General features: G+C 41.0%; 1 protein-coding gene across 7 annotated transcripts in view; it reads right to left on the bottom strand.

Moving 5' to 3' along the window:
- Window positions 1-26199, bottom strand: part of LOC131198603 (tyrosine-protein phosphatase non-receptor type substrate 1-like) — a 53273-nt gene that overhangs the window by 1158 nt on the left and 25916 nt on the right. For 3 of the 7 annotated variants that reach the window (XM_058183415.1, XM_058183414.1, XM_058183419.1), the window contains exons 2-7: window positions 20847-21179; window positions 18653-18952; window positions 15382-15669; window positions 15181-15291; window positions 14743-14810; window positions 6769-6892 (exon numbers count right to left, since the gene is read on the bottom strand). In XM_058183415.1, the coding sequence (XP_058039398.1) occupies window positions 6800-6892; window positions 14743-14810; window positions 15181-15291; window positions 15382-15669; window positions 18653-18952; window positions 20847-21179 (1193 nt within the window). In that variant the 3' untranslated portion in view covers window positions 6769-6799. Of the gene's footprint in view, window positions 1-3942; window positions 6893-13880; window positions 14811-15180; window positions 15292-15381; window positions 15670-18652; window positions 18953-20846; window positions 21180-26199 lie in introns of those variants that run through there. The other 4 variants (XR_009155119.1, XM_058183416.1, XM_058183418.1 and 1 more) reach the window with 4 other exon arrangements.

Here is a 26199-nt window from a genome sequence, read left to right as displayed (position 1 = left end):
CATTATTAAATAATTCAGAATCCATCTAGTCCTGGAGATTTGAACTCGTCTAGGATGGACAGGTGCTCACTTACCATTTTTTGCCTATTTAATCTATTTTTTACAGTACTGTTTTTGATAGGTTGGACTGTTTTTTCTCTTGGTGTAAATAAAGATGGATGCAAAACATGAGTTAAGTAGTTCTGCTTTCTTTCTCCCTGTTGCTTGTCATCTTCTTGCCACTTTTTCCTATTAATGGACCAATCATTTCCTTGACTTTTCTCTTGTTTTTTACATGTTGAAAGAACCTTTTTTAACTTTCACTTAAATATGAGCCAGCAGTGTGCTACAACTGCCAAAAAGCCAATACAGTTCTAGGCTGCATTAACAGAGGGATAGAATCCAGATCACATGACATGTTAATACTGTAACATTTTATAATGCCCTGGTAAAGCCACACTAGGAATACTGCATCCAGTTTTGGTCGCCACAAGGTAAAAAATATGTTGAGAGTCTACAACGCAAGTGTCAAACTGGCAGCCCACGGGCCAGATGCATCAACTGCAGACTCCACAAAGGCAAAAAAAGTCATGATACATCACATGAGATGATGCAATCGAGTTTGACACCTGTGCTTAGAAGGAGTGCAGAGAAGAGCAACAAAGATTATTAGGGGACTGGAGGCTAAAACATAAAAGAACAATTGCTGGAATTGGTATATCTAGTTTAATGAAAAGAAGAACTAGGGCAGACATGATAGCAATATCTCAGGGGTTGCTATAAAGAAGAGGGGGTGAAGCTATTCTCAAAAGCTCCTGAAGGCAGGACAGGAAGCAACCTAGAACTAAGGAAAAATTTCCTGACAGTTACAACAATTATTCAGTGGAATGACTTGTCTCCGGAAGTTGTGAGGATTCTAACACTAGAAGCTTTTAAGAAGAGATTGGATAACCATTTGTCTGAAATGGTGTTAGGATTCCTGCCTGACTAGGGTGTTTGATTAGAAAATCTCCAAGCTCCCTTCCAACTCCTGTTCTATAAAACCAAGTCTCTGCACTCCTTTTTTCTCTGCAGTCTACTCTTTGTTCTTGAGAATAAAATCTTTTTCGCACTATGTCTGCATTTCATTTTCTTTTATTTGTTCTTGTCCCTGGCTTGTAGAAACTCCAAATTACAGGTAGTCCTCGTCTTATGACCACAATTCAGTCCAAAATTTCTGTTGCTGAGCAAGATAGTCATTAAGTTAATTTTGCCCCACTTTATGAACTTTCATGCTATGGTTGCTAACTAAATCACTGCAGTTGTTAAATTGGTAACCCGGTTGTTAAGTGAATCTGGCTTCCCCATTGACGTCATAGGGTCACAAAAAGTGATCACATGATTCTGGGACACCGCAAATTTCATAAATGTGCCAAGCTTCTGAATTTTGATCACCTGTCCAGGGGATGCTATAATGGTTGCAAGTGTGAAAAATGGTTGTAAGTCACTTTTTTCAGTGCCATTGTAACTTCATATGCTCAGTAAATGAACTGTTAAGTTGTGGACTACTTGTATTCTTGCAATATATAACTATCACATTTTTAAACCACCTATTTCCTCCACAGAGGGAGTCTGGGCAGCGTGCATTAAAATAAAAAATATATAAAAACAATACATAAAAGATGAAAAAAAATTAAAAGGCCAAAGATACTTAAACGCTATTAGGAATTAATTGAAGGGTGAAGGAAGGGTTTTCAAGGAAACAAGCAGTCCCATGGCTGTGACCTTGTCTGAGCTGCCCACTCAAAGCTGCAGAGCCATGTTTTCATTCCTTTTCAGAAAGCGAGGAGGGTGGAGGCCTGATTCACCTCAAGGGGGAGAAGATTATACAGGGTAGGAACAGAGACAAAGAAGGCTATCCACCTGGAGCCTGCCCGTCAGAATGCAAATAGTCCTCGATTTACGACCAGAGTTGAGCCCAAAATTTCTGTTTTTATGCGAGACATTTGTTAAGTGAGTTCCCATTTTACAACCTTTCTTGCCACAGTTGTTAAGGGAATGGGGAGATTAATCATAATAACAGAGTTGGAAGGGACCTTGGAGGTCTTCTAGTCCAACCCCTTGCTTAGGCAGGAAACCCTACACCACTTCAGACAAATGGTTATCCAACATCATCTTAAAAATTTCCAGTGTTGGAGCATTCACAACTTCTGCAGGCAAGTTGTTCCACTGATTAATTGTTCTAACTGTCAGGAAACTTCTCCTTAATTCTAAGTTGCTTCTCTCCTTGATTAGTTTCCACCCATTGCTTCTTGTCCTGCCTTCAGGTACTTTGGAGAATAGTTTGACTCCCTCTTCTTTGTGGCAACCCCTGTGATATTGGAACACTGCTATCATGTCTCCCCTAGTCCTTCTTTTCATTAAACTAGACATACTGTGTTCCTGCAACTGTTCTTCGTATGTTTTAGCCTCCAGTCCCCTAATCATCTTTGTTGCTCTTCTCTGCACTCTTTCTAGAGTCTCAACATCTTTTTTACATCATGGCCACCAAAACGGAATGCAATATTCCAAGTGTGGCCTTACCAAGGCATTATAAAGTGGTATTAACACTTCACGTGATCTTGATTTTATCCCTCTTGTTTATGTAGCCCAGAACTGTATTGGCTTTTTTGACAGCTGCTGCACACTGCTGGCTCATATTTAGCTGATTGGTGGTGATGCTGTCTAACCCACATTTTTCTACTTTATCTAGTAGTAGGTTATGGTCTACTTTATCAAATGCTTTACTGAAGTCCAAGTAAATTATATCGACAGCATTCCTCTGGTCCACTAATTTTGTCATTTTGTCAAAGAATGCTATAAGATTAGTCTGGCATGATCCGTTTTTGACAACCCATGTTGGCTTTTGGTTATTACTTTACATCAAGCCAGGGTCATTGGTTATTACATCAGGTCAGGGTCATTGGGGGGTAAACTGCTGGTTCTGGTGCTGGCTGGCTATGTGATTGATTTGGATTCTGAGGGGTTCAAAGGTTCATGGTTGAACTTGTAGGTCAAAGTGCCTGTGGATGGAATTGCTTGTGGAGTGCCAGGCTTGGATGAATTCACCAGTGTGGCATGGAGAGTGGTAGTGTGGCTGATGATTTTTGTGTTGCTCCAAATGATCTGTTTGGTGTCAGTGTGGGTAGAAATTAGGGATTTGGGATCGTGGTGTTTGATTTCCAGCTGGTCTTCGTTCATCCTGTTTTTTAATTGACATGATGTTTTTCCCATAGAATTGGTTGCAATGGTTAAAGTTGATTTTGTAGTTTACATTATTTCTTTCATCCTTCTGTATCTTGTTTTTGGTTCTGGATAATTCCTGACAAAGTGTGGCTATAGGTTTTTGGGCTATTGCTGTTCCTAGGAGTTGGAGAATTCTGACTGTCATTTCCGATACCCCTTTTGTGTATGGTAGGGTTAGTTTTTGCATGGTCATTGGCTATGTGATGTGGTGTGGTTTGGGTGTTGTATGTTGGAGTATGAAGCTTTTCGGATAGCCATTATGGAGAAAGACAACAAGCACCTGTTTATCTTCTGCTTTTCTTAGTGTTGTGGTGCTGCAATGTGTCCTGGCCCTTCTGAAGAGGGTTTGGACATAGTTCTTTTGTGTGCAGTGGGTGGTGGCTTGCAAAGCTGAAAATCTGGTCTGGGTGCGTGGGTGGTAGATGCGGATTTCCAGTTCTCTGTTGTTTAGTCTCCTTATGCTGATGTCAAGGAATGGGAGTCTTTTGTCCATTTCCTCTTCGCATGTGAATTTGATCCCAGGGAATATGTTATGTTTCTTCAATTTGGGACCATTTGATGATGACGAAGGTCTTATCGACGTAGCGTGTCCAGAAGTTTGGTTGGATGGTAGGTGGAGCAACACAAAAATCATTGGCCATGCTATCACCCACCACGTGTGAATCCACAAGCAATTCCATCAACAGACACATTTATTTATTATTTTATTTATTATTTAAATTTGTATACCGCCCTTCTCCCGAAGGACTCAGGGCGGTTCACAGCCAGGTAAAAATACAATACAATAAATACAAATTAAAATACAATTAAAAAACTTATTAAAATTGGCCAGGATTAAAATTTGGAGCTAAAAACCCATTAAAACCCATTAAAACACTAACCCAGTCCAGCGCAGATGAATAAGTAGGTTTTAAGCTCGCGGCGAAAGGTTCGGAGGTCCGGAAGTTGACGAAGTCCAGGGGGGAGTTCGTTCCAGAGGGCGGGAGCCCCCACAGAGAAGGCCCTTCCCCTGGGCGTCGCCAGACGACACTGTCGCGCCGACGGCACCCTGAGGAGCCCCTCTCTGTGAGAGCGCACGGGTCGGTGAGAGGTATTCGGTAGCAGCAGGCGGTCCCGTAAATATCCCGGCCCTATGCCATGGAGCGCTTTAAAGACATGGATGTTCAATCAGCCTATGAACCCTTCAGAATCCAAATCAACCACATGGCCAACTAGACAGCACCGACTCTCAACCAACCCACGCAAGCCCCCCCCCACCAGCAGTTCACCTCCCAATGATCCTGACCTGCTGTAACCTCCCTATCACAAGACTCTCACTGATGACTCACATCTGACCCATCACCTGACCCTCACTTGACACACTCACACTTGAAGCCATTATAAACAGAAGAACACTGACACTCATATCCCCTAAACTCTGCTGAAGATGTTACCTAGCCTGGTAACAAAACATTAAGAAACCAATGCACAAGCTTGGACAATTCAACCTTCAACCCTCATCTTCGTATTTTGTTATCTTTTCAGTTCTTCCTCTTCTACCCTACTGTCTGCAGTACTGCCATGGCTACTATCCAGACTTTTTTGTCTATGTTATACACAATTGCTAAGTCTGGTTTGTTATGTAGTAGGAGCCTTTCTATTTGAATTCTAAAGTCCTAGAGTACTTTAACTTCTTCATTTTCTATTACTGTCCCTACTTTATGGTCCCACCACTTCTTGCTTGCAGGCAGAGGTTTTTTCTTGCAGATATTCCAATGCACCATTATTGCTCCTCTTTCATGCTGTTGCTTGCAGCTAATTAGGTGGCCCAGTGTTTCTTTAACTTTTTTGTTCAGCTTCTTATCTTTTATCCAAGTTCTTTGTTTGTTGCTCTTAGCCATTGCCAAGTCTTGTTATCTGCTTTGTTCGCTATTTTTTATTTTAAATGTACTGGTTATGTAATACTTTATCTTCTCATGTCTCTTTTCTGTTCTTTATTTAGTCTTTCTTGAAAGGGCAGCTTGGTCTCTCCAGTACTTAGTAACCCTTCCTGATATATTAGCTTTTGTGCATCTTCTTCACTGCTCTTCAGATAGTGAATGCCCTTTTTTCATATTCAACCTTCTGACATACTTGCAACATTCCCCTTCTACTTATTTTCCTTGGTAAATAGAATCTGTCAACATCGCTGCTAAGATGAAGGCCATGATTCATTATTTTTCTAGTCTTCTTATCCAGGGCTTTTAGTTCTGCTTGCATCTACTATCCCAGCTGTGTATCTAACAACTGGAATTACCCAGCCTTGATGGTATTTGCTCCATTGAGTTTGGACTTTAAAATATTCACTCTCTTGATGTATTCTCTTCTTAGCCTTTTTCTTGAGTTCAGTCTGCTTTGAAGGATATTTGTAGCAATTGTCTTCCTTCAGACTTTTGGTATTATTTTCATAGGGAATTTTGAGTTTTCATTTTTTTCCTCTCTCATTTGATAGTGACCATGACACATTTGTCCAGTCCAAACTCTGTTGCAGTATCTTGGCTGTATAAACAGACAGTGATTGAGCAGTGATTCTATTTGAAATGGTGCTTTTCCATACAGCTTCAAATTGCCCATAACAGATAGTCTTTGATGTACAGCCACCAATAAGAGTAGAATTTCTGTTGTTAAGCAAGGTGATTATTAAGTGAGCCCTGCCTAACTTCACAACATTTTCTGTCATGGTTAAGCAAATCACTGCAGTTGTTAAGTGAATTATACGATCATTAAGTGAATCCAGCTTCCCCCATTGACTTTGCTTACTGGAAGCTGCCTGGGAAAATCACAACTGTTGACCCCAAGACCCTAGGATGTTGCAACTGTTGTGAATACAGGTAGTCCTCAACTTATGATGACAATTGAGCCCCAAATTTCTATTGTTAAATGAAACATTTGTTAAATGAGTTTTGCTCCATTTTACAGCCTTTCTTGCCAAAGTTGTTAAGTGAATCACTGCAGTTGATAAGTTAGCAACACAGTTGTTAAGGGAATTGGGTTTCCCCATTGACTTTGCCTGTCAGAAGGTTGCAAAGGGGGAATCATGTGACCCAGGGACACAGTAATGGTCATAAGTATGAACCCATTGACAAGCATCTGAATTTTGATCACATGATCGTGGGGATGCTAGAAAGGTTGTAACTATGAAAAATGGTTATAATTTACTTTTTTTAGTGCCGTTGTAACTTTGAATGGTCACTAAATGAACTGTTGTAACTCAGGGACTATCTGTAGTGCATTCTTTGATTCTCCTACTAGTAGGACTTGGGTGTTATCTATCCCTGTAATATAAGTTTCCTGCTACAGTTATAAAACCTGTTTCAGTAACCAGCTCAGATTTTTGATTCCAAGAACACTCATGCAAGTGTATATATCCTATCTTTATTAGCTGCTCTCTCCTGTGGCGAAACAGTAATCTCATCCAATGTAATAAAACTCTTCCACAGACTGAGACAAAAAAAAGGAAAAACTATAGAAAATGATAAAAAATAAGAAATAAAAAGGGGCCAATACCTTTAGAAATGCACCAGTCTGAGCATACTTTTTACATATCATCACTGGTAGACTTCAAACTGTTGACAATCTTATTTGCTGATACGTGTCTTAAGCATATCCTGCTGGGTTCTATAAAACAAAACTTTATTTAATATTCAAAGTTTAGAATGAAGTCACAAAGCAGGGATTAAAAATGAGCATCGTAATGATAAATTGCAATTAAGAAATATAAAAATGTCAGGAGGATGGTCCAACTATCAACTGGCCCAATCAAATAATGGATTTGCTTCTTCTTGCTGCAACATAGCCAATTATCACACAAAATGGGAAACTGCAGCCTATTTATTCTATTACAGTGAAAAGAGACTTTCAGAACTACTCACAAATAGAGAAACCCCAATACAGGTAGTCCTTGACTTATGATCACAATTGAGCCCAAAATTTCTGTTGCTAAGTGAGACAGTTGTTAAGTAAATTTTGCCTCTTCTTACAACCTTTCCTGCTACAGTTGTTAAGTGAATCACTGCAGTTGTTAAGTCAGTCGTGTGGTTGTTAAGTGAATCTGGGTTTCCCCATTGACTTTGCTTGTCAGAAGGTTGCAGAAGGTGATCACATGATCCCAAGACTCTACAACTGTTATAAATATGAGTCAGTTGCGAAGCAGCTGAATTTTGATCAGGTGACCATGGGGATGCTATAATGGTTGTGTGAAAAACACTCATAAGTCACTTTTTTCAGTGTCATTGTAACTTTGAATGATCTCTAAATGAATGGTTGTAAGTCAAGGACTACCTGTACACAAATTGGTCTAGCTTTTATATACTTTTGGAAAACAAAGGCACATGATATCAAACAACAAGTATAAAAGTATTCACAGTGCTGCAGAAGATGTCCCTTTCAGAAATTGGGTGCATTACTAAAATATTACAGCCCTCCCCTTCCGCTCCTAATAGATAAGTTCAATAATTAAGTATGCAAAACTTTCTAGCTAATTTATCTGCAAAAGAAAAAGGTCATTAGATCTGAACCAACTGCTGGCCTGGTTCAAATTCTTTGACAAGTCTATCAGATAGCTTTCCAGGAATTTAAGGGCAAGAATGTGAGGCCCAAGAATGAGAGGCCCCAAGATAGAAATATGAAAAATTTTCAACAAAATAGGGTTTTCCTGGCTAAAAATAGCTGTAACACTCCTACAAGGACACACTGTTTTGATCCTGTATATAATATTAAATCAAAACCTTTTTATTAACAATGCAGGATAGGTTTTGAATAGCAACTATGCTTAACAAAAGTTTATGTGTATGAGATCTATTTCATGGCACTGTTTTTGGTTGAAGAGAATAATTTTTTTACAAGCATTAAATGCTCAGTAGTAGTTGAGATTCTTCAAGAGAGAGTAGTATTATATCGTCTCCTTCATTTCCTTCTTTTTCTCTCTTTGCTGCTGTTGCACTTTTTGACAGGTAGCAAAATATCCTTCAGTGAAAGCAACTTTTTCATAACTCTAAAACTCCCACACAATGGACCAGGAAAAGACTTATCAAATACTGTATTCTAGTATTATCCTTCATCTTTACCTTAAACACTTTGCAGAGATTTGCATGGCTATATCCTTTGGGTGGGGGTGAGAAATTAAATATACTTGCCCAGGATTGAGTTTATATTATTTTCAGAACATAGGTAAGGGGTTGTTTTATCAATTAAGATGGACATTTTTCATTATTTGAATTTTGGACTTCTTGCTCTTAGAATTGTAGGCTCTGTGCATGCAATTAAAATGAACAAGATATGAATTCAATTTGTGGGGTGGGGGATGTTAATAAATGAGAGCAACAAGTCTAAAGTTGAATTAACACTGGGAACGATTTATGACTACAATGGAAGAGTGGATCACAAAGGTGAGGGAGTTGGTGGAGACAGTAAAATTGACTGTTTTAATTAAAAAGGAGAATCTTATCTAGTTTTGGTTCTACTTGGAAACCACTTCTAGACTTTGTACTCAAAAGTGAAAATAATGAAACTTTTATTTTAGGTTTTGATGATTACTCTGTTGATATAGGTATGGCTTGAAATGTTTAAAAATGTAAAGCAAAAGATTGAGGTTATAACCTTTTTGTATTCTACTGTACAGAAGTGGGAAGTCAGGTTTTTTCCCCCCCATTTCTCTGCAGGGCTCTAGTTTCCTCTAACTTTCAAAACTTTTGTTTTGTTTTGTATTTTATCTTTTTTTTTTTTTCTGTTCAAAAAGTTTTTATTAGTCAAAAAAGGTTTATACAAATACATATCAGGTATGGTAAATTTTCATTTTTCTTATCTAAAATAAAATTTTACTCAAATTTTTTAACACATACAACAGCCATAAGGCAAGCAGGTGACACGAAGTAGCAAAGTTTGCAAATTTTAAATACGTAATAAAGAAGAGTCAAGAATAAACAGAATATCGTACAAAAGAGAATAAGGAAAACCAACACAATCCCAAATATCTTTATCACTTCCTAGTTTTGGATCTCAGAACTCTGGGTTCAGCCTGACCCAACTCCAGGGCCGCAACAGCGGCAGCCGCTTCAGCCCCATGATCTATAACCTCCCCTTCTTCAATTCCTGGGTCATCTGATTCCAGGAAGGCTTTGTGTTCCTCCACATAGGCCGTAGCCTCCGCAATTGTACTGATTTTTTTCGTAATGCCCTCCCGGAAAATCATCAATCCCTCTGGCATCAGCCATCTGAAGCCCACTCCTTCTGGTACAATTTGCTTGACAAAAAATAATATTTCTTTCTTTTTTCACGTACCTGTCTGGGAATCTGCCTCAGAATGGCTATCTCCCTGCCCCTGTAAATCAGTGCCCCACTCCTATGTTTTCTAAGAATTTCATCTCTCGTCTCTCTTCTCACAAATTTGACATGAACCTCTCTGGGAACTGCATGCGTGCGTGCATATTGCCAATTAACTCTATAAACTCGATCCACATCCCAATTCATGAAATCAACACCTCTCCCAAGAAATTCTCCCAACAATTTAGTCACAACATCTCTCAAGTCTTCTTGGTCCACTTCTTCCAAATTTTGAAACCTAAGGAAATAAGACATTTTATCCATCTGTAGTCCAAGCACAGCATTGCCTGTCGTCTCCTCTCTTTTCTGCACTGCCCGCATTTCACCCTCCAGACCTTCCACTTTCTGCTTGTTTTCTGCTGAGACTTGTTGAGTATCCTTTAAATCCTTTTGGATAGTCACAATTTCTTCTCTTATTTCCGTTTGGCCTCTTTGCAAATCATCCAGTTTCTTGTCCATATTGGATAACTTTTCCAGAATTCTCCATCTCTCCAGCAGTTGGTCTCTGACCTTTTGCCATTTGAAAAAAAGAATCAAAATCCTCAGGAAAGCAACTTTTTCATAACTCTAAAACTCCCACACAATGGACCAGGAAAAGACTTATCAAATACTGTATTCTAGTATTATCCTTCATCTTTACCTTAAACACTTTGCAGAGATTTGCATGGCTATATCCTTTGGGTGGGGGTGAGAAATTAAATATACTTGCCCAGGATTGAGTTTATATTATTTTCAGAACATAGGTAAGGGGTTGTTTTATCAATTAAGATGGACATTTTTCATTATTTGAATTTTGGACTTCTTGCTCTTAGAATTGTAGGCTCTGTGCATGCAATTAAAATGAACAAGATATGAATTCAATTTGTGGGGTGGGGGATGTTAATAAATGAGAGCAACAAGTCTAAAGTTGAATTAACACTGGGAACGATTTATGACTACAATGGAAGAGTGGATCACAAAGGTGAGGGAGTTGGTGGAGACAGTAAAATTGACTGTTTTAATTAAAAAGGAGAATCTTATCTAGTTTTGGTTCTACTTGGAAACCACTTCTAGACTTTGTACTCAAAAGTGAAAATAATGAAACTTTTATTTTAGGTTTTGATGATTACTCTGTTGATATAGGTATGGCTTGAAATGTTTAAAAATGTAAAGCAAAAGATTGAGGTTATAACCTTTTTGTATTCTACTGTACAGAAGTGGGAAGTCAGGTTTTTTCCCCCCCATTTCTCTGCAGGGCTCTAGTTTCCTCTAACTTTCAAAACTTTTGTTTTGTTTTGTATTTTATCTTTTTTTTTTTTTCTGTTCAAAAAGTTTTTATTAGTCAAAAAAGGTTTATACAAATACATATCAGGTATGGTAAATTTTCATTTTTCTTATCTAAAATAAGAATTTTACTCAAATTTTTTAACACATACAACAGCCATAAGGCAAGCAGGTGACACGAAGTAGCAAAGTTTGCAAATTTTAAATACGTAATAAAGAAGAGTCAAGAATAAACAGAATATCGTACAAAAGAGAATAAGGAAAACCAACACAATCCCAAATATCTTTATCACTTCCTAGTTTTGGATCTCAGAACTCTGGGTTCAGCCTGACCCAACTCCAGGGCCGCAACAGCGGCAGCCGCTTCAGCCCCATGATCTATAACCTCCCCTTCTTCAATTCCTGGGTCATCTGATTCCAGGAAGGCTTTGTGTTCCTCCACATAGGCCGTAGCCTCCGCAATTGTACTGATTTTTTCGTAATGCCCTCCCGAAAATCATCAATCCTCTGGCATCAGCCATCTGAAGCCCACTCCTTCTGGTACAATTTGCTTGACAAAAATAATATTTCTTTCTTTTTCACGTACCTGTCTGGGAATCTGCCTCAGAATGGCTATCTCCTGCCCCTGTAAATCAGTGCCCCACTCCTATGTTTTCTAAGAATTTCATCTCGTCTCTCTTCTCACAAATTTGACATGAACCTCTCTGGGAACTGCATGCGTGCATATTGCTAATTAACTCTATAAACTCGATCCACATCCCAATTCATGAAATCAACACCTCTCCCAAGAAATTCTCCCAACAATTTAGTCACAACATCTCTCAAGTCTTCTTGGTCCACTTCTTCCAAATTTTGAAACCTAAGGAAATAAGACATTTTATCCATCTGTAGTCCAAGCACAGCATTGCCTGTCGTCTCCTCTCTTTTCTGCACTGCCCGCATTTCACCCTCCAGACCTTCCACTTTCTGCTTGTTTTCTGCTGAGACTTGTTGAGTATCCTTTAAATCCTTTTGGATAGTCACAATTTCTTCTCTTATTTCCGTTTGGCCTCTTTGCAAATCATCCAGTTTCTTGTCCATATTGGATAACTTTTCCAGAATTCTCCATCTCTCCAGCAGTTGGTCTCTGACCTTTTGCCATTTGAAAAAAAGAATCAAAATCCTCAGGCAAGCACAGTATCCTTGTAATTTCCTCCGGATCCACCAGGGGCACTCACAGGAGCAACGAGTCCAGAGTACAGTTAGTCAACCAGGAAGTCAAGGGAAGTGATGTCATCAAAATTCTCATAGTGAAGGCGGAAGCTGGACGCCACCACTGTTCCCCAGAAGGAGGGGCCTCAAACCTTCCCTCCTAAATTTCTCCATCACCTCTTCTCCAGAGCTCCACAAAACCGTAATCTTCTTATTTTAAGTTCTCCTCTCTCCAAAATAACTCGTGCTCCTTCCAACCGCAGGGGAGAGAAAACCCCCGCACTCCGGAGCACTCCACCACGCCACCGATATTCCCTTCCCTTCTCCTCCTCAATTCTACTCCGTGCCCTGTTCACCACCAGGCTGCTGCAGTTATAAATCCAATGCCCCGGTGTCACCGGGCACAGCGGCCCAGGCGACGACCAAAATAATGGCCGCGGCCTGTGGCCTCCGAACCCCGCCAAGCCTAGGACGCGCCAGCATCGGTCCCCACAGTCCTGTATGTCGGCTGGGAGACCCTGGCGAGCCGTCTGCACGGCAGGTGTCCTTTTCGGAACACCTGGCCCCTGAGGGCCTCGGCGGCGGCCGGATTCGGGCGCTGGAGGCAGGAGAAACCTTCCAGACGTCCGTTGCCACTGGATACCGGAAGTCGTCTTTGTATTTTATCTTATAATAAACTTTTTATTAAAGTTTATAACTAAAAAGAGAAAAAGATTTATGTCTGCTCCTTGTTTCTTAATTTCTTGGGATCTATCCATATTTATGCCTCTGGCTAAAACTACCAGTCAAAATTGTTCAAGCATGAAAAGATTTATCTGATTGAAGATCAGTTTTTTGAAATAGCACATTTTACCATAGAAGCCTACTAGGTTATAAAATTTTCAAGAGACAACTCTTGGCTTGTCCCACCAGTATTAGAGGCATAATGGATAGGAGTACAGAAAAGTCATTTACAGTGGCATTTCCCACATTTTGCTCCCTACTTTCTGCAACATGGCTCTAATAATGAACATGATTTTAATGCATTGGTAGAATTATTTTGAAAAACATATAGAAACTCCAATATTTCTTTCTATGTAATAGATGTGCAGCATACTTTCTTCCTATTGTATTTTGGGTGAAGCAGCTTCATGCAAAGCACAAAAATGTAAAAAAAATAGTAAGCATGCAAAAGCAGGACAGTAGCTAAATTTATATCAGCAACACTTATTATATCTTTTCATACCTTTCTAATCTTGAAACCTTACTTCCACATCCATTTCATACATTACCTTTCATTCTTTAAACTTCTCAGTTCCTTCTTTTGGAGAATCTCATTAATTCCACCCAAACATAATTTTCTTGCTGGTTTCCTACCTTTAAACCCACTATTCTTATTTTTAAAAATGTGATTTTAATTTAAAATAATTTGAATTCTTTTCCATTCAAGGCTCAACTGGCAGATACAGCACCCTAAAATATCTTACATTTCTGTTGTTGTTTTTTTAAATGAGCAGCAACCATTAGGGAATATTTTTTCAATGAAAAATAGCTCAGTAAGTTTGTACAGATAGTCCTTGACTTATGACCACAACTGAGCCCAAAATTTATATTATTAAGTGAAACATTTGTTAAGCGAGTTTTGCCCCATTTTACAACCTTTCTTTTCAGAGTTGTTAAGTGAATCATTGCAGTTGATAAGTTATTAACCCAGTCAATGGCTTCTCCATTGACTTTCCTTGTCAGAAAGCCACAAAAGACCTTGGGACACAGCAACAGTCATAAATATGAGTCAGTTGCCAAGCATCTGAATTTTGATCACATGATCATGGGAACACTGCAAATATCATAACTGTGAAAAATGGTCATAAGTAAGAGTTTTTATTTTTCATAAGACATTGTAACTTTGAACAGTCACTAAATGAACTGCTGTAAATACCTGTACTTTAATCTAGGTGCATGTCAATCATAGCCTTTCTGGCCGAAAAACAGGGGTTTATAAAACAGATGCCTTTGAACTGTAGCGCTGGCATAAATGATTCCATATACCAGGGGTGTCCAAACTTGGTCCCTTTAAGACTTTTGGACTTCAACTCCCAGAGTTCCTCAGCCAGCTTTGCTGGCTGAGGGACTCTGGGAGTTGGAGTCCAAAAGTCTTAAAGGGACCAAGTTTGGACACCCCTGCCATATACCATGGGCAGCCAGAACAACAAACAGAAACTAACTAACTAACCAAAAGGTGTTCAATTGTATTAAACCAGAAACAGCACTAGTTCAAATTTGAAGTTTTTCCATTTCTAAATATTTTGCATACATCTAGCTGGAAAGTTAAAAGATAATAGAAAGGTTCCCCCCTCCCACTTTTCCAATAACTAACTAAAAGAGAGGGTTAGTGTTTGGCTTCACAGCATAATTTGTAAAATAGCTTGATTTAAAAAAAAAATAAAAAGTAGAAATCTGGGACTGGTGGCTTATTCCAAAGAGCAATTTCCACTTCTTGTCTTCTACAAGGCCTTTTGCTTTCACATATTTGTGGTTTCCTTAAGCCATGGAAGGAAACAATGCACTGTACAAATGACAAAAGAGAAATCTGTAGCTTGCTTTACCCAGATCACATTTTACAGTGGAATATATATAGTAATCATCCAGTCAAAGTCATTGTTCCTGCTCATTAGCAAACTCATCTATATATAATGCACTCCTGGTCTCGCCTGAAATGCCAAGTACCTTCTCTTCATCTATTTTTCGAAGAGGCCTTTGCTCATTGGATGTTCCTGTAACTGAGTTTCTCTTGGCTGTAAATAGAGAGAAAATTGTGTAATTAAAAGGTTCATATTAATGTACTTACCATTGGTCCCTTAATTACCTTTAAAAGTGTAATACCTCCACAGAGCTATTAACAACTAGCTTTCAGTTAGGACAGCCATATCTTTGGCATGGTCATGTGATCAAATTTGGGCACTTGGCAACTGAATCATCTTTACTGCTGGGTGTAGCATGTCACCCAGTAATAAGTAACAAATTATACATGACCATAAGGACCAAGGACTAGCTATATGGTGCCCCCCCCCGACCCTTCTATCCTAGTTTTTTCACTGGCTTTGCTTTGTTCCTGCAGTTCATCACTGCCATTAAATCCTTCATTGTTTACATGTGAAAGCTTACCTTTATATAAACAGTATCCTATTCCAGCTCCTAGTATTAATCCAGACAGAAGTCCAATAACCAAACACAACATCCAAGAAATCACTGGAGGTGATGGAATTGTAGGAGTAACTGTGGATCAAGAAGGTGAGAGATAAAAAAATGTATTCCTAGCACTTTGGGTACCTGGGAGATCAGGAGGAATAATCGTGTCTCCCTCACCTTCTGGCTGCCAAAGGACAGACTGTTCCAATGGGGTTTCCAAAGCTTCATGTTCTGCTCGACAAATATAAGTGATTTCAACATCACTTTTCTGTGGGAAGAAGACACTGTTGATGGAAAACATCCCATTGTGCATGCGGTGCACCTCTGACTTTACTTGCTTTTGTGGCACGCCATTTTGTAACCACTGAATGTTGATTTGAGAGGGATAAAAACTGCTCACGTTACACACAGCTACTACAAATTTCTCCCCTTGTGGCCTTGTGATCAGCTGAAGGATGGGCCGAGCTGCAAAGAGAGGAAGGAAATTTGAAGTCCTGCATTCAACAGGCCACTGTTTCCCAACCTTGGCAACTTGAAGATGGGTGGACTTCAATTCCCACAATTCCTCAGTCAGCCGGCTGCCAAGGTTGAGAAACACTGCAATAGACAATTCCCATCATCAGTTCCTAACTTCTTGAAGCCAGTCTTGGACCCACCTGGGATTATAGGTTATCCTCAACCTTACAACCATTTATTTACTGATTGTTTGAAGTTACAGTGGCAGTGAAAAAAGTGAGTTATGACCATTTTTCACATTTACAACCATTACAGCATCCTCATGAACATGTGATCAAAATTCAGATGCTTAGCAAGGCATGTATTTATGCCGGTTGCAATGTCCCAGAGTCACGCGATCACATTTGGGACCTTCTGACAAACAAAGTAAATGGGGAAATCAGATTCACTTCACAATGGTGTTACTAATTTAACAACTGTAGTGATTCATTTAACCAGGAGTCCCCAACCCCGGTCATAACCCCAACACCCCAACCAGGCCACACAAACAAGCAAAGCACCATCCACAGGATGCAGACAGCATGCCAAAAAATGCCCCTTCCAGTCCACAGAAAAAACTTTCTCCGCAGAATTGGTCCCTGATCCCAAAAGTTTGGAAGCCACTGCACTTAACTGTAGAAAAAAAGATTGTAAAATTGGGGAAAATTCATGTAACAACTGCCTTGCATAATAACAGAAATTTTAGGCTCTATTGTGGTCATAACTCAAGGCCTACCTGTATTTTTGTCACAGCTGCTGTGTGAACTAGTTTCAGTTGATGTCGGCTTGTTTCAGCTGATCAATCAGTAAACACCAAAATCAGTTTCCAACTACTGACTGTTCCCCTCTTCCATCTAAAATAGTGTTTCTTAAATTTTGCAACTTTAGGATGCTTGTACAGAGAGTCTTCAGTTTATAAACGCAATTGAGCCCAAAATATCTGTTGTTAAGTGAAATAGCTTTTAAGTGAATTTTGTCCTGTTTTATGATCTTTCTTGCCAAAGTTTATAAGTGAATCACTGCAGTGATTAACTTAATAACATGGTTCTTAAGTGATATCTGGCTTCCCTATTGACATTGCTTGTCAGAACTTTGCAAAAGATGATCACATGACATTGCAATAAATCTCATAAATAGGAGTAAGTTGCCTAAAATCCAAATTTTGATCACGTGGCCATAGGGGTGCTGCAATGGTTGTAAGTTGTACTGTAAAAAAATGGTTATCAGTCAAGCTTTTCAGTGCTGTGTTGTTAGGCGAGGAATTTTGGGAGTTGATGTCCATGCATCTTAAAACTGCCGCGTTTGAGAAACACTGATCTGAAACAAACATACGTCATGAGCCACGAAGCTACCTCAAAGCTCAGTTTGGGTATTCCTGGATCCTACAGGGAGCCAAGAGGTAGGATGCCCACCAGTGGGAAACCAGGCAGCCCCACTAAGCCCTATGGACCCCTAAGTTGACATTTGAGTTGTCCTAGCAGAGGTTACAAGGCATAAAAGCCATGCATTTACAGTCTCAAAGAACCAATCTATCAAGACAGTAAATCTACTGTAGCTTTTATCACGGGCAGTTTGAACAACCATCATTGCAGATATATGAAGTTACTGCAATACTGTTTGTGTTTTTATTTCTCTCTTCCCCTAACTCACAGCACAGTTCTAGGGTCCACGTCCAATGTTTGGGGAGCTATAGGTAGGACCAGGACCTTAGATCGTGTACCACTGTGTCTGAACGGTGCAATCTTGTCAAAATGGCATGTGACATGTTCAGATTTTGCAGGGGGTACAATTTAGTACTTTAATCTCCCTGCCCCACCCTTTGCCATTATTGGAAAAAACATTTTCTTGGTGCGTCCCTCCAGCAGGGATAAAACTATTAGCATTGTAGGACAAATAGACAAGGAAGAACAAGAAACAAGGAAGGAAGAACAAGGAAGAACAAGAAATAAGTTTATTTCTGGAAGCAGGAGTGACATCAGCAATGGGTTCTGAGCCAGCTAGCTGACCTGAGAACCAGATATTTAAGGTTTTATACTCTTTTTTTTAGCTTTTGAGATTCAGATATTTTAATGGGTTTTGCTGGTGTGCCTTTTGATGGGATAATTTCTTTTGGCTTGGTCATTCAGGAATGAAGAGGTTAATCCTAGCCACTGGGAGGGATGGACATGTAAATCTGATTAGTTTCTGTGTGCTACTGTCTTAATCTTGTCAGTCCTTATTGTTTTGGCTGAAAGCAAAAGAACTGTCTCCTGTGGTTGCTTGTAAGCTCTTATCTGCTAGCCTCGTGCTATTATGCCCAGCTGAGTGCTAGGCTGTTTTGTTTTGTTTTTCCTTTGTGAAGGACTTTGATTCTGAAGCATTTGTGCTAGGGGTTCAGCCTCTGAGGGAATTATTATTATTTTGTTGTGTTACGTTTTGTTTGAGGGAGGGGGTGATTTGCTCTTTTTTCTATCACCAGATATTCAACTTGTACATATTCTTCTGGGCAACCATATAAAAAACACCCTGTGGTGTCTTTCAACTTAGCATGAGAAAATATATCAGTGCCCAAGAGCTTCTCTTCTTCTACTAAATACAGATCAGTTGAAAGAGTGACATTACCCATAAGGCAGAAAATCTCTCCAAGCTGAGTCTAAAGCTAGCTTTGAGCCTCCTGAGAAGACAAACTAGCGGCTGGTTCACGTGGTTTCTTTGGTTCCGACTTTAAGATGTCACAATAACCAAGCCACATGAGCTTTGTAAGATAAGGATATATAAGTGTCTGGGTCACATCAATAGAGTCAATTAGGCCTTTTTAAAAAATAAAGATTTAAATAAGCAATGTGATGCATTTTGTGCACTCGGCTCTGTCTTTCAGCCCAAATTTCAAGGAACATCTTAAAGAGGCTGTGACTGGACAGCTGGAGAAAGACTGCCTGGATTCCTTGCTTTCTGAGCAAAAGGTTATACTCACCTTGCAAGTGCAGCTGGAATTCTAGTACCTCTGGCCCTTTGAATGCTTGGTGATTGATATGGCAAGAGAAGCTGGCATCGGCATCCAAAAATTCTGGTATGAGCTTCAAGAGACTTTCTGCTCTGAACAACTGGCCAGTGCCGGGCTGAGTAGGAAGCCGTTCGGGGCCTTGCACAATCCTATCATTTCGGAACCACGTCATGGATATATTGCCAGGATAGAAATCTGTTGCTGTACACGCAACTGTGCTTGGCTTGGTCAACTGCACTTTTGTGGAGCCAAGTTTAACAAGTGGGGGAGCTGGGAACAGAGAGGATAGAAGAAGACATTCTTATTATCTAGTGACCCAATTAAATCCATTAATCAGCATCGAAGGCCAACAGCCATGATCCACCATCCTCCTACTGCTATTCAGTACTGCTTGGAAATGTGCAAGTCAACATCTGGAAGACACGTGCAAAAGAGAATGGGAAGATTCCAAAAACAAGAAGAGAAAGATTGTTAGGTTCCTACAGGAAATGTTGCAAAACTATAATTTTGTCACAAAAGAGGTGGCACTGATGGAAAGAATATCTAAACATCTGCTACTGTCCTTCCCAACTTTCTTACTCTGAGTCAATAAACAACTGCATATAAACACTGTAACAAACACATATTCAACTTGTAGAAAGAGGCATTTAACTCGGTACCAGGCAGAGGTTGCATCCACTTCTGTTCTTTATGAATTTACTGAAACGCACAAACACAAATTAAAAAATTGCATTCATATATACAGAATATGTACTATAAAAGTTGTGAGATGATAGCATTAACATGTAAGAACAATGTAGTAAAGTCAAAAGACACTGACAATATGAAGGATTTTGGCTGACAAGTAATTCTATGGGCAGACCAAACTAGCAAACATTTCTAGAAAAAAATCAAAGAAAAAGAAGACACTACTGATAATAATCTTTCCAAAGGCCAACAGTCCAGCTCAAAAAATGGCTAATCCCCAGACAGCAATATCTAATGACAGATGATACAGATAGCATAGGTAGATATAACAGGGCATTGTTTTATTTACATATTTATTCTAATTATGTGTGTGTGTGTGTGTGTGTGTGTGTATGTATATATATATATCCTTATTTTATTTATATTTTCATAGAAATGGAAGTCAGAAAGTATGCCTTACAAAAAAAAAAAGGTGGACTAGAACAGCTAAACATCTTCCTTATTTTGTTGTTTATTACTCTATAACTGCTACCTTCTCTCTCTAAGTCATGTGTGTTTTAGCATCATTAATAGTCAGTGACCTCTAATTCCCCCCAAAAACACTTTTAAAACTATGGCCTTGATCAGGGATAGGTAATTCCATTTCTCAAGGAGCCAAGGACTGTTGTGGAGGGCTGCCGGAGTTACACCCTACCCACCTACACCCACCCATTCAATTCCTGCTCCCTTTAACCCATACCATCCCTGCCCCTGTTGCCAACGCCCCATCTCCCACTGGGATGTGGCCTGCAGGCCATAAAATGCCCAGATCTGTTCCAGATCAAGCCTTTTAACCTGGGTCGCGTTCATGCCTTAAATATTTTTAAGGTTATCATATGACCCTCATTCCTGTCGTGTCCCACTCCTCCGCTGACGGCCGGGTCAGGGAAATCCGAATCAGGCTTGCCTCTGCAGCTCTGCCCAAAGTCCTAGCAAAGTCCTCAGAGCAGGCAGGAGACCAGTAAGTGACTTCAGCAAGATAAGTTCGACTTTGCCTGACTCAGAGACTGCCAGAAAGCAGATCCTTTATATAGGCCATGGGGTGTGGCTCCATGACTCAGCACTCATTAAGGCCTGCCCCTCCCTTCCTTCTGTTGCCTCCGCCTATCCAATCTTCTGATGCGAGGGTCACTCCAATCAGCTGTTGGAAGTAAACTTTCCTCAGGCTCACATGCTGTGGAGGAGGGGGAGGGGTCTAGCTGCTCCGTTTGCCTGGGCATGGAGCCAGGGCTGGGACCGGGGGATGCTCCCTCCTCTGCAGCCTGCTTGGGCATGGAGCCAGGGCTGGGACCGGGAGGTGCCCCCTCCTCTGCAGCTTGTCTGGGCATGGAGCCAGGACTGGGGCCGGGAGGCATACATTCCTCCGTGTTCAGGAGCAGATAAGCAGACCCCGGCTGCGGTGAGAGCGGACAAGACACAACAATTCCGTTTCCTTTACCTTCCACTCTCAACTCTATTGACTTCTCTTCTTTGTCAGGGATATGGATAACAGAGCAAGTGTAAGTGTTGCCATCTGCATCCTGCACGTTTGGAAGCAGAATGCTGGCGTTGCCCCGTAGCAGTTCTTCAGAAGACATCTTTGCCCCTGGGAGAAAGACTTCTAACTTATCTTCATACTTAGCAATATCTCTTGAAGCCATACGCCATATCACTCCCAGGCGGTTGGGCTCTATGGGCCCAGAAGAGTCCTCAAAATAACAAGGCAGCAGGACATCAGAACCTGGTTTGGCTTGAATTGGGCCTTTGGGGACTGTAATGGTCAAATCTTCTTCTGAAAGAGAAAGGCAACAGGAAGAATTGCTGTCAGAAAATCAACAAGGCACTGCTGATGGTCCTCACAGTTCACTTAGTGGCTGTTCAAAATTGCAATGGCACTGAAAATGACTGTTTTTTACACTTATAGCTGTTGCAGACACTTGGCAACATATTTATTACCATTGCGAAGTCCTGTGGTCATGTGATCAGGACCTTGTTATAGGAAAGTCAACAGGGAAACCAGATTTATTTTAACAACTGTTTTATTAACTTAACTGCTGCAGTGATTCACTTAACATTTGTGACAAGAAAGGTCATAAAATGGAGCAAATTCACTTAAAAAATGTTTCACTTAGCAACAGAAATTTTGGGCTCAATTATGGTCATACGTCAAGGACTATCTACATGTGGCCTGGCATCCATTTAAGTGCAAGATTGTCTATTTTAATTAATAGAGAAGAGAATTCACCCAAATAGGTAGTAAAAAAATGTTTTAAGAAAAGTAAAAAAAAAAAAAAAGGCTTTGACAATTGCGCGCCACAGCCGATCACCACCCCTGGTGTGCGCTGTTCTATTTACCTTTCTTCCCATGCCTTCTTTTGGCATGCACTGCATGTGTACACACCTCACATTTGGTGCATAGTGTGTACTGTGCTTGCGCATGCACATTTGGCACACAGAGCGCATATGCAGCGACCGAACTGGTAGTAAACCAGTTCAGATTTCAATACTGATTTAGAGGTCTTCTCAGTTAAAATCAACCCATCTGAAGAGATTTTCCCATGAGAAGCTAATTTTGATCTCCAAGTTTTTGTGAGCTAGAAGGGATTGAAGCCAGAAAATGTTTTTTTCATCATAGCATCTCTTCAGAAGGCAGGCTGGGCCCTCAGTGATGGCCTTGTGAAAATAGTGAAGATAGTTCTATGGGATGGTACACAATGCACTATCTGAAACAAAACTTTATTGCTTAATTCATTATTTAGTGCATGGGTCTCCAACCTTTGCAACTCCCAGAACTCTAGGAGTTGAAGTCCACAAGTCTTAAAGTTGCAAAGGTTGGAGACCCCTAATTTAGTGTATGGCTATTTATTGTTGTTTCATTTCAGTTTGCTCTTGCTGAGCTAAGTTTATTATGCATATACGTCTGAAAAATAAATACACAATTGGTATGGGCCTATACTATATATCCTTCATGTGAAAAGTAGTTTTGTAAAGGAAGGTTTATTGTTTGACTGAACTACAATTATAAGGGTTCCTTGATAAAACTAGTTCAAATTTGAATGTAGATTCCTTCTGAAATTCATAATCTATTTCCACATTAACCTATAGCAGTAAAATATTATTTCAGGGACAGTTTTTCTTTCTAATGATTTCCTCTAAGTGAGGCATCTTTTGACATTTGATTGTGTGCCAACAGCTGCCATTTCAAAGGGGTATAAAAACTAATGACTTAGCCCAGCGGTGTCAAATTTGATTTCACTGAGGGCCACATCGGGGTTGTATTTGACCTCTAAGGCAGGGGTGAAATATAAAATTTGTTACTACCAGTTCTGTGGGCGTGGCTTCGTTGGGTGGGGTAATGTGACTGGGTGGCCATGGCCAACATTTTTTTTAACTTTTAAAAGCATTTTTTCTACAACCTCTTCAGCCAAAGAGGTTGTAAAAAATGCTTTTAAAAGCCTCTGATCATCAGGCAACTCAGCTGGGATCGCCAGAGGAGCCTTTTAAAAGCATTTTTTCTACAACCTCTTCAGCTAAAGAGTTTGTACAAAAAATGCTTTTAAAAGGTTCTGACGATCCCAGCTGAGCCATGCAATCATCAGAGGTTTTTTTTTTACTTTTAAAAGCATTTTTTGGCAAAGAAAAAATGCTTTTAAAGGTTAAAAAAAAAAACCAAAAACCTCTGAGATTGCACGGCTTAGCTGGGCATGGGGGGGGGGGAATTTTTGCTACCGGTTCTCCGAACCACCCGCCACCATCGCTACCGGATCGGGCGATCCGGTCTGAACCAGAAGCATTTCATCCCTGCTCTAAGGGCGTGGCCAGGGTGAGCGTGGCCAACTCAACATCACTCGTATCGGGCACCTATGGTGGCCACGTGCTAAGGCAGGATTTCCCTCAGACTCTCCCTTACTCTCATTATAATCTCCTTCCTTTCTTTTCTTCTTTCTCCTTCCCCCTTCATTCCCCTTTCTTCTTTCTTCCCCTCTTTCCTTATTTTTCCTTCCTTGCTCTCTTCCCATCGTTACTTCTTTTTCTTTGTATTTCCTTTTTCCCTTTCCTGTCCCTTCATGCACAAATGAAAAAGGAGAAACATTTCTCCTTTTCTTTTGTTTTTAGTTTGTTTTGCTAGCCCTCTGCCAGTGAAAAACGGAGCACCGAGGGGGGGGAGGTTGACCCTCCCAAGCTCCATTTTTGCTGGCAGAGGCACCGTGGACCTGGCCCTCGGGCCTTAAGTTTGATACCCCTGACTTAGCCAAACAAGGAAATCCTGCCCAGATTCAAGTGGCAAGCTCCACTTAATTGCAACAAAATGAACTAGTGTCAGGCTCCCAAGAACCAAGGAAGACAAGTTGAGTTACTTCTGAGCAGTTGCCTTTACTATTCCTCATCTCTAGACAAAAATCTTGCCAAACTAAAGCAACTATTTGCATCACTATTTTGGGAATTGCTAGGGAGGAACCTTCTTAGCTCTTTTTCTCCTGATCAAACTCTCCATGTTTTACTGATTCTTTGCCCTCTGGAACGCGAAACTGGAAAACCAATTTGGCCTAGTGGTTAAGGCATCAGGCTAGAAAATGGGAGACTGGGAGCTCAAGTCCTGCCTTAAACATGAAAGTCAGCTGGGTGACTTTGGGACAATCACTCTCAGTCCAACCCACTTTACAGGGTTGTCGTTGTTGTATCGAAAATAGGAGAAGGAAGGTGGATTGCATATGTTTGTCACCTTATTAAGAAAGGAAGGAAGGAAGGAAGGAAGGAAGGAAGGAAGGAAGGAAGGAAGGAAGGAAGGAAGGAAGGAAGAAATTTTCCTTTCTGAGAATCGAGACTATATTTCACCATGACTATACAGACAGAATTCAAGCCCTCTTGAACTAAGGGCTTTGATCCACCAATCCCTATTGCCACAGTTCTCAAAAAAATGACCATCAAGCTGCGTCAGTTGCCATCCCATTGCATTAGCCACAGGTAAGCTACCAAGCATCATTCATAGCTTTTCCATCATGTCTCTCTCACTACACTGTTGGTTACAGTCCTTGAAGGCCCCCCCTCCAAGCCAGCCAATCAGCAAAGAGTGATGAACAGTGCTATCAACATCACTGAATTGTGTTCTTTCTCCTGGCAGAAGGACACATGGTTTCCCTTGATTTATCCATGTGGTTTATTCATGATTAAGCCTTATATTTGACATCCTTAGGGACAGAAAAGAAAAGGTAAAATATATTCCCATCACATGGGCTGAAAAGAATAAGAATAAGAATAATTTAATTTCTATACCGCCCTTCTCCCGAAGGACTCAGGGCAGTTTACAGCCAAGTAAAACACAGTGAAAACATACAATATACAATTAAAAACCAATTTTAAAAAACCTATTCAAGTTGGCCCATTAATTACTACTAGTAATTTTAATACACATTTAAAACCATTAAAAAACCCCATTAAAATTACTAGTAGATTTCAACTTTATGCCAGTCCTGCACAAAAGAATAAGTACGTCTTCAGCTCGTGGTGGAAGGTCCGGAGGTCAGGAAGCTGTCAGAGTCCTGGGGGAAGCTCATTCCAGAGGGTAGGTGCCCCCACAGAGAAGGCTCTCCCCCTGGGGGTCGCCAGCAGACATTGTTTGGCTGACGGCACCCTGAGGAGGCCCTCCCTATGGGAGCACACAGGTCGATGGGAGGCAAACAGTGGCAGCAGGCGGCCCCGTAAATACCCCGGTCCTAAGCCATGGAGCACTTTAAAGGTGGTAACCAACACCTTGAATTGCACCCGGAAGACCACAGGCAGCCAGTGCAGCTTGCGCAGAAGAGGTGTTATATGGGAGTCATGAGTAGCTCCCTCTATCACCCACACAGCTGCATTCTGGACCAGCTGGAGCCTCTGGGTGCTCTTCAAGGGGAGCCCCATGTAGAGAGCATTACATTAGTCCAGGTGACAAGTGACGAGGGCATGAATGACTGTGCATAAAGAATCCCGGTCTAGAAAGGGGCGCAACTGGCGGATCAGGCGTACCTGATAAAAAGCTCTCCTGGAGACGGTCGTCAGATGTTCTTCAAAAGACAACAGTCCATCCAGGAGAACGCCTAAGTTGCGGACCCTCTCCATTGGGGCCAATGACTCGCCCCCAACAGTCAGCAGCGATTGCAGCTGACTGTACTGGGATGCTGGCATCCACAGCCACTCAGTCTTGGAGGGGTTGAGTTTAAGCCTGTTTCTCCCCATCCAGACCCGCACGGCCTCCAGACACTGGGACAACACTTCGACAGCTTCGTTGGGGTGGTTAGGGGTGGAAATGTACAGCTGAGTATCATCAGCGTACAGCTGGTACCTCACCCCAAAACCACTGATGATCTCACCCAGCGGCTTCATATAGATGTTGAACAGGAGAGGAGAGGCGAGAGAACAGACCCCTGTGGCACCCCACACATGAGGCGCCTTGCGGTCGATCTCTGCCCCCCTGCCAACACCGTCTTCGACCGGTTAGAGAGATAGGAGGAGAACCACCGAAAAACGGTGCCCCCCACTCCTAAACTCCCCACAGCATGATACAGCAGGATACCATGGTCGATGGTATCAAAAGCCGCTGAGAGATCTAAAAGGACCAGGGCAGAGGAATAACCCCTGTCCCACGCCCTCCAGAGATCATCAACCAACGCGACCAAAGCCGTCTCCGTGCTGTACCAAGGCTGGAAGCCAGACTGGAACGGGTCTAGATAGACAGTTTCATCAAGGTACCGGGGTAACTGTCGTGCCACCACACTCTCAACAACCTTCGCCACAAAGCGAAGGTTGGAGACAGGACGGTAGTTTCCCAAAAC

Source organism: Ahaetulla prasina, chromosome 4 (genome assembly GCF_028640845.1).
Source record: "Ahaetulla prasina isolate Xishuangbanna chromosome 4, ASM2864084v1, whole genome shotgun sequence".
Lineage (NCBI taxonomy): Eukaryota > Metazoa > Chordata > Lepidosauria > Squamata > Colubridae > Ahaetulla > Ahaetulla prasina.
Note: the sequence above shows the minus strand (reverse complement) of the source record. Positions and strands in the feature narration are given on the sequence as shown.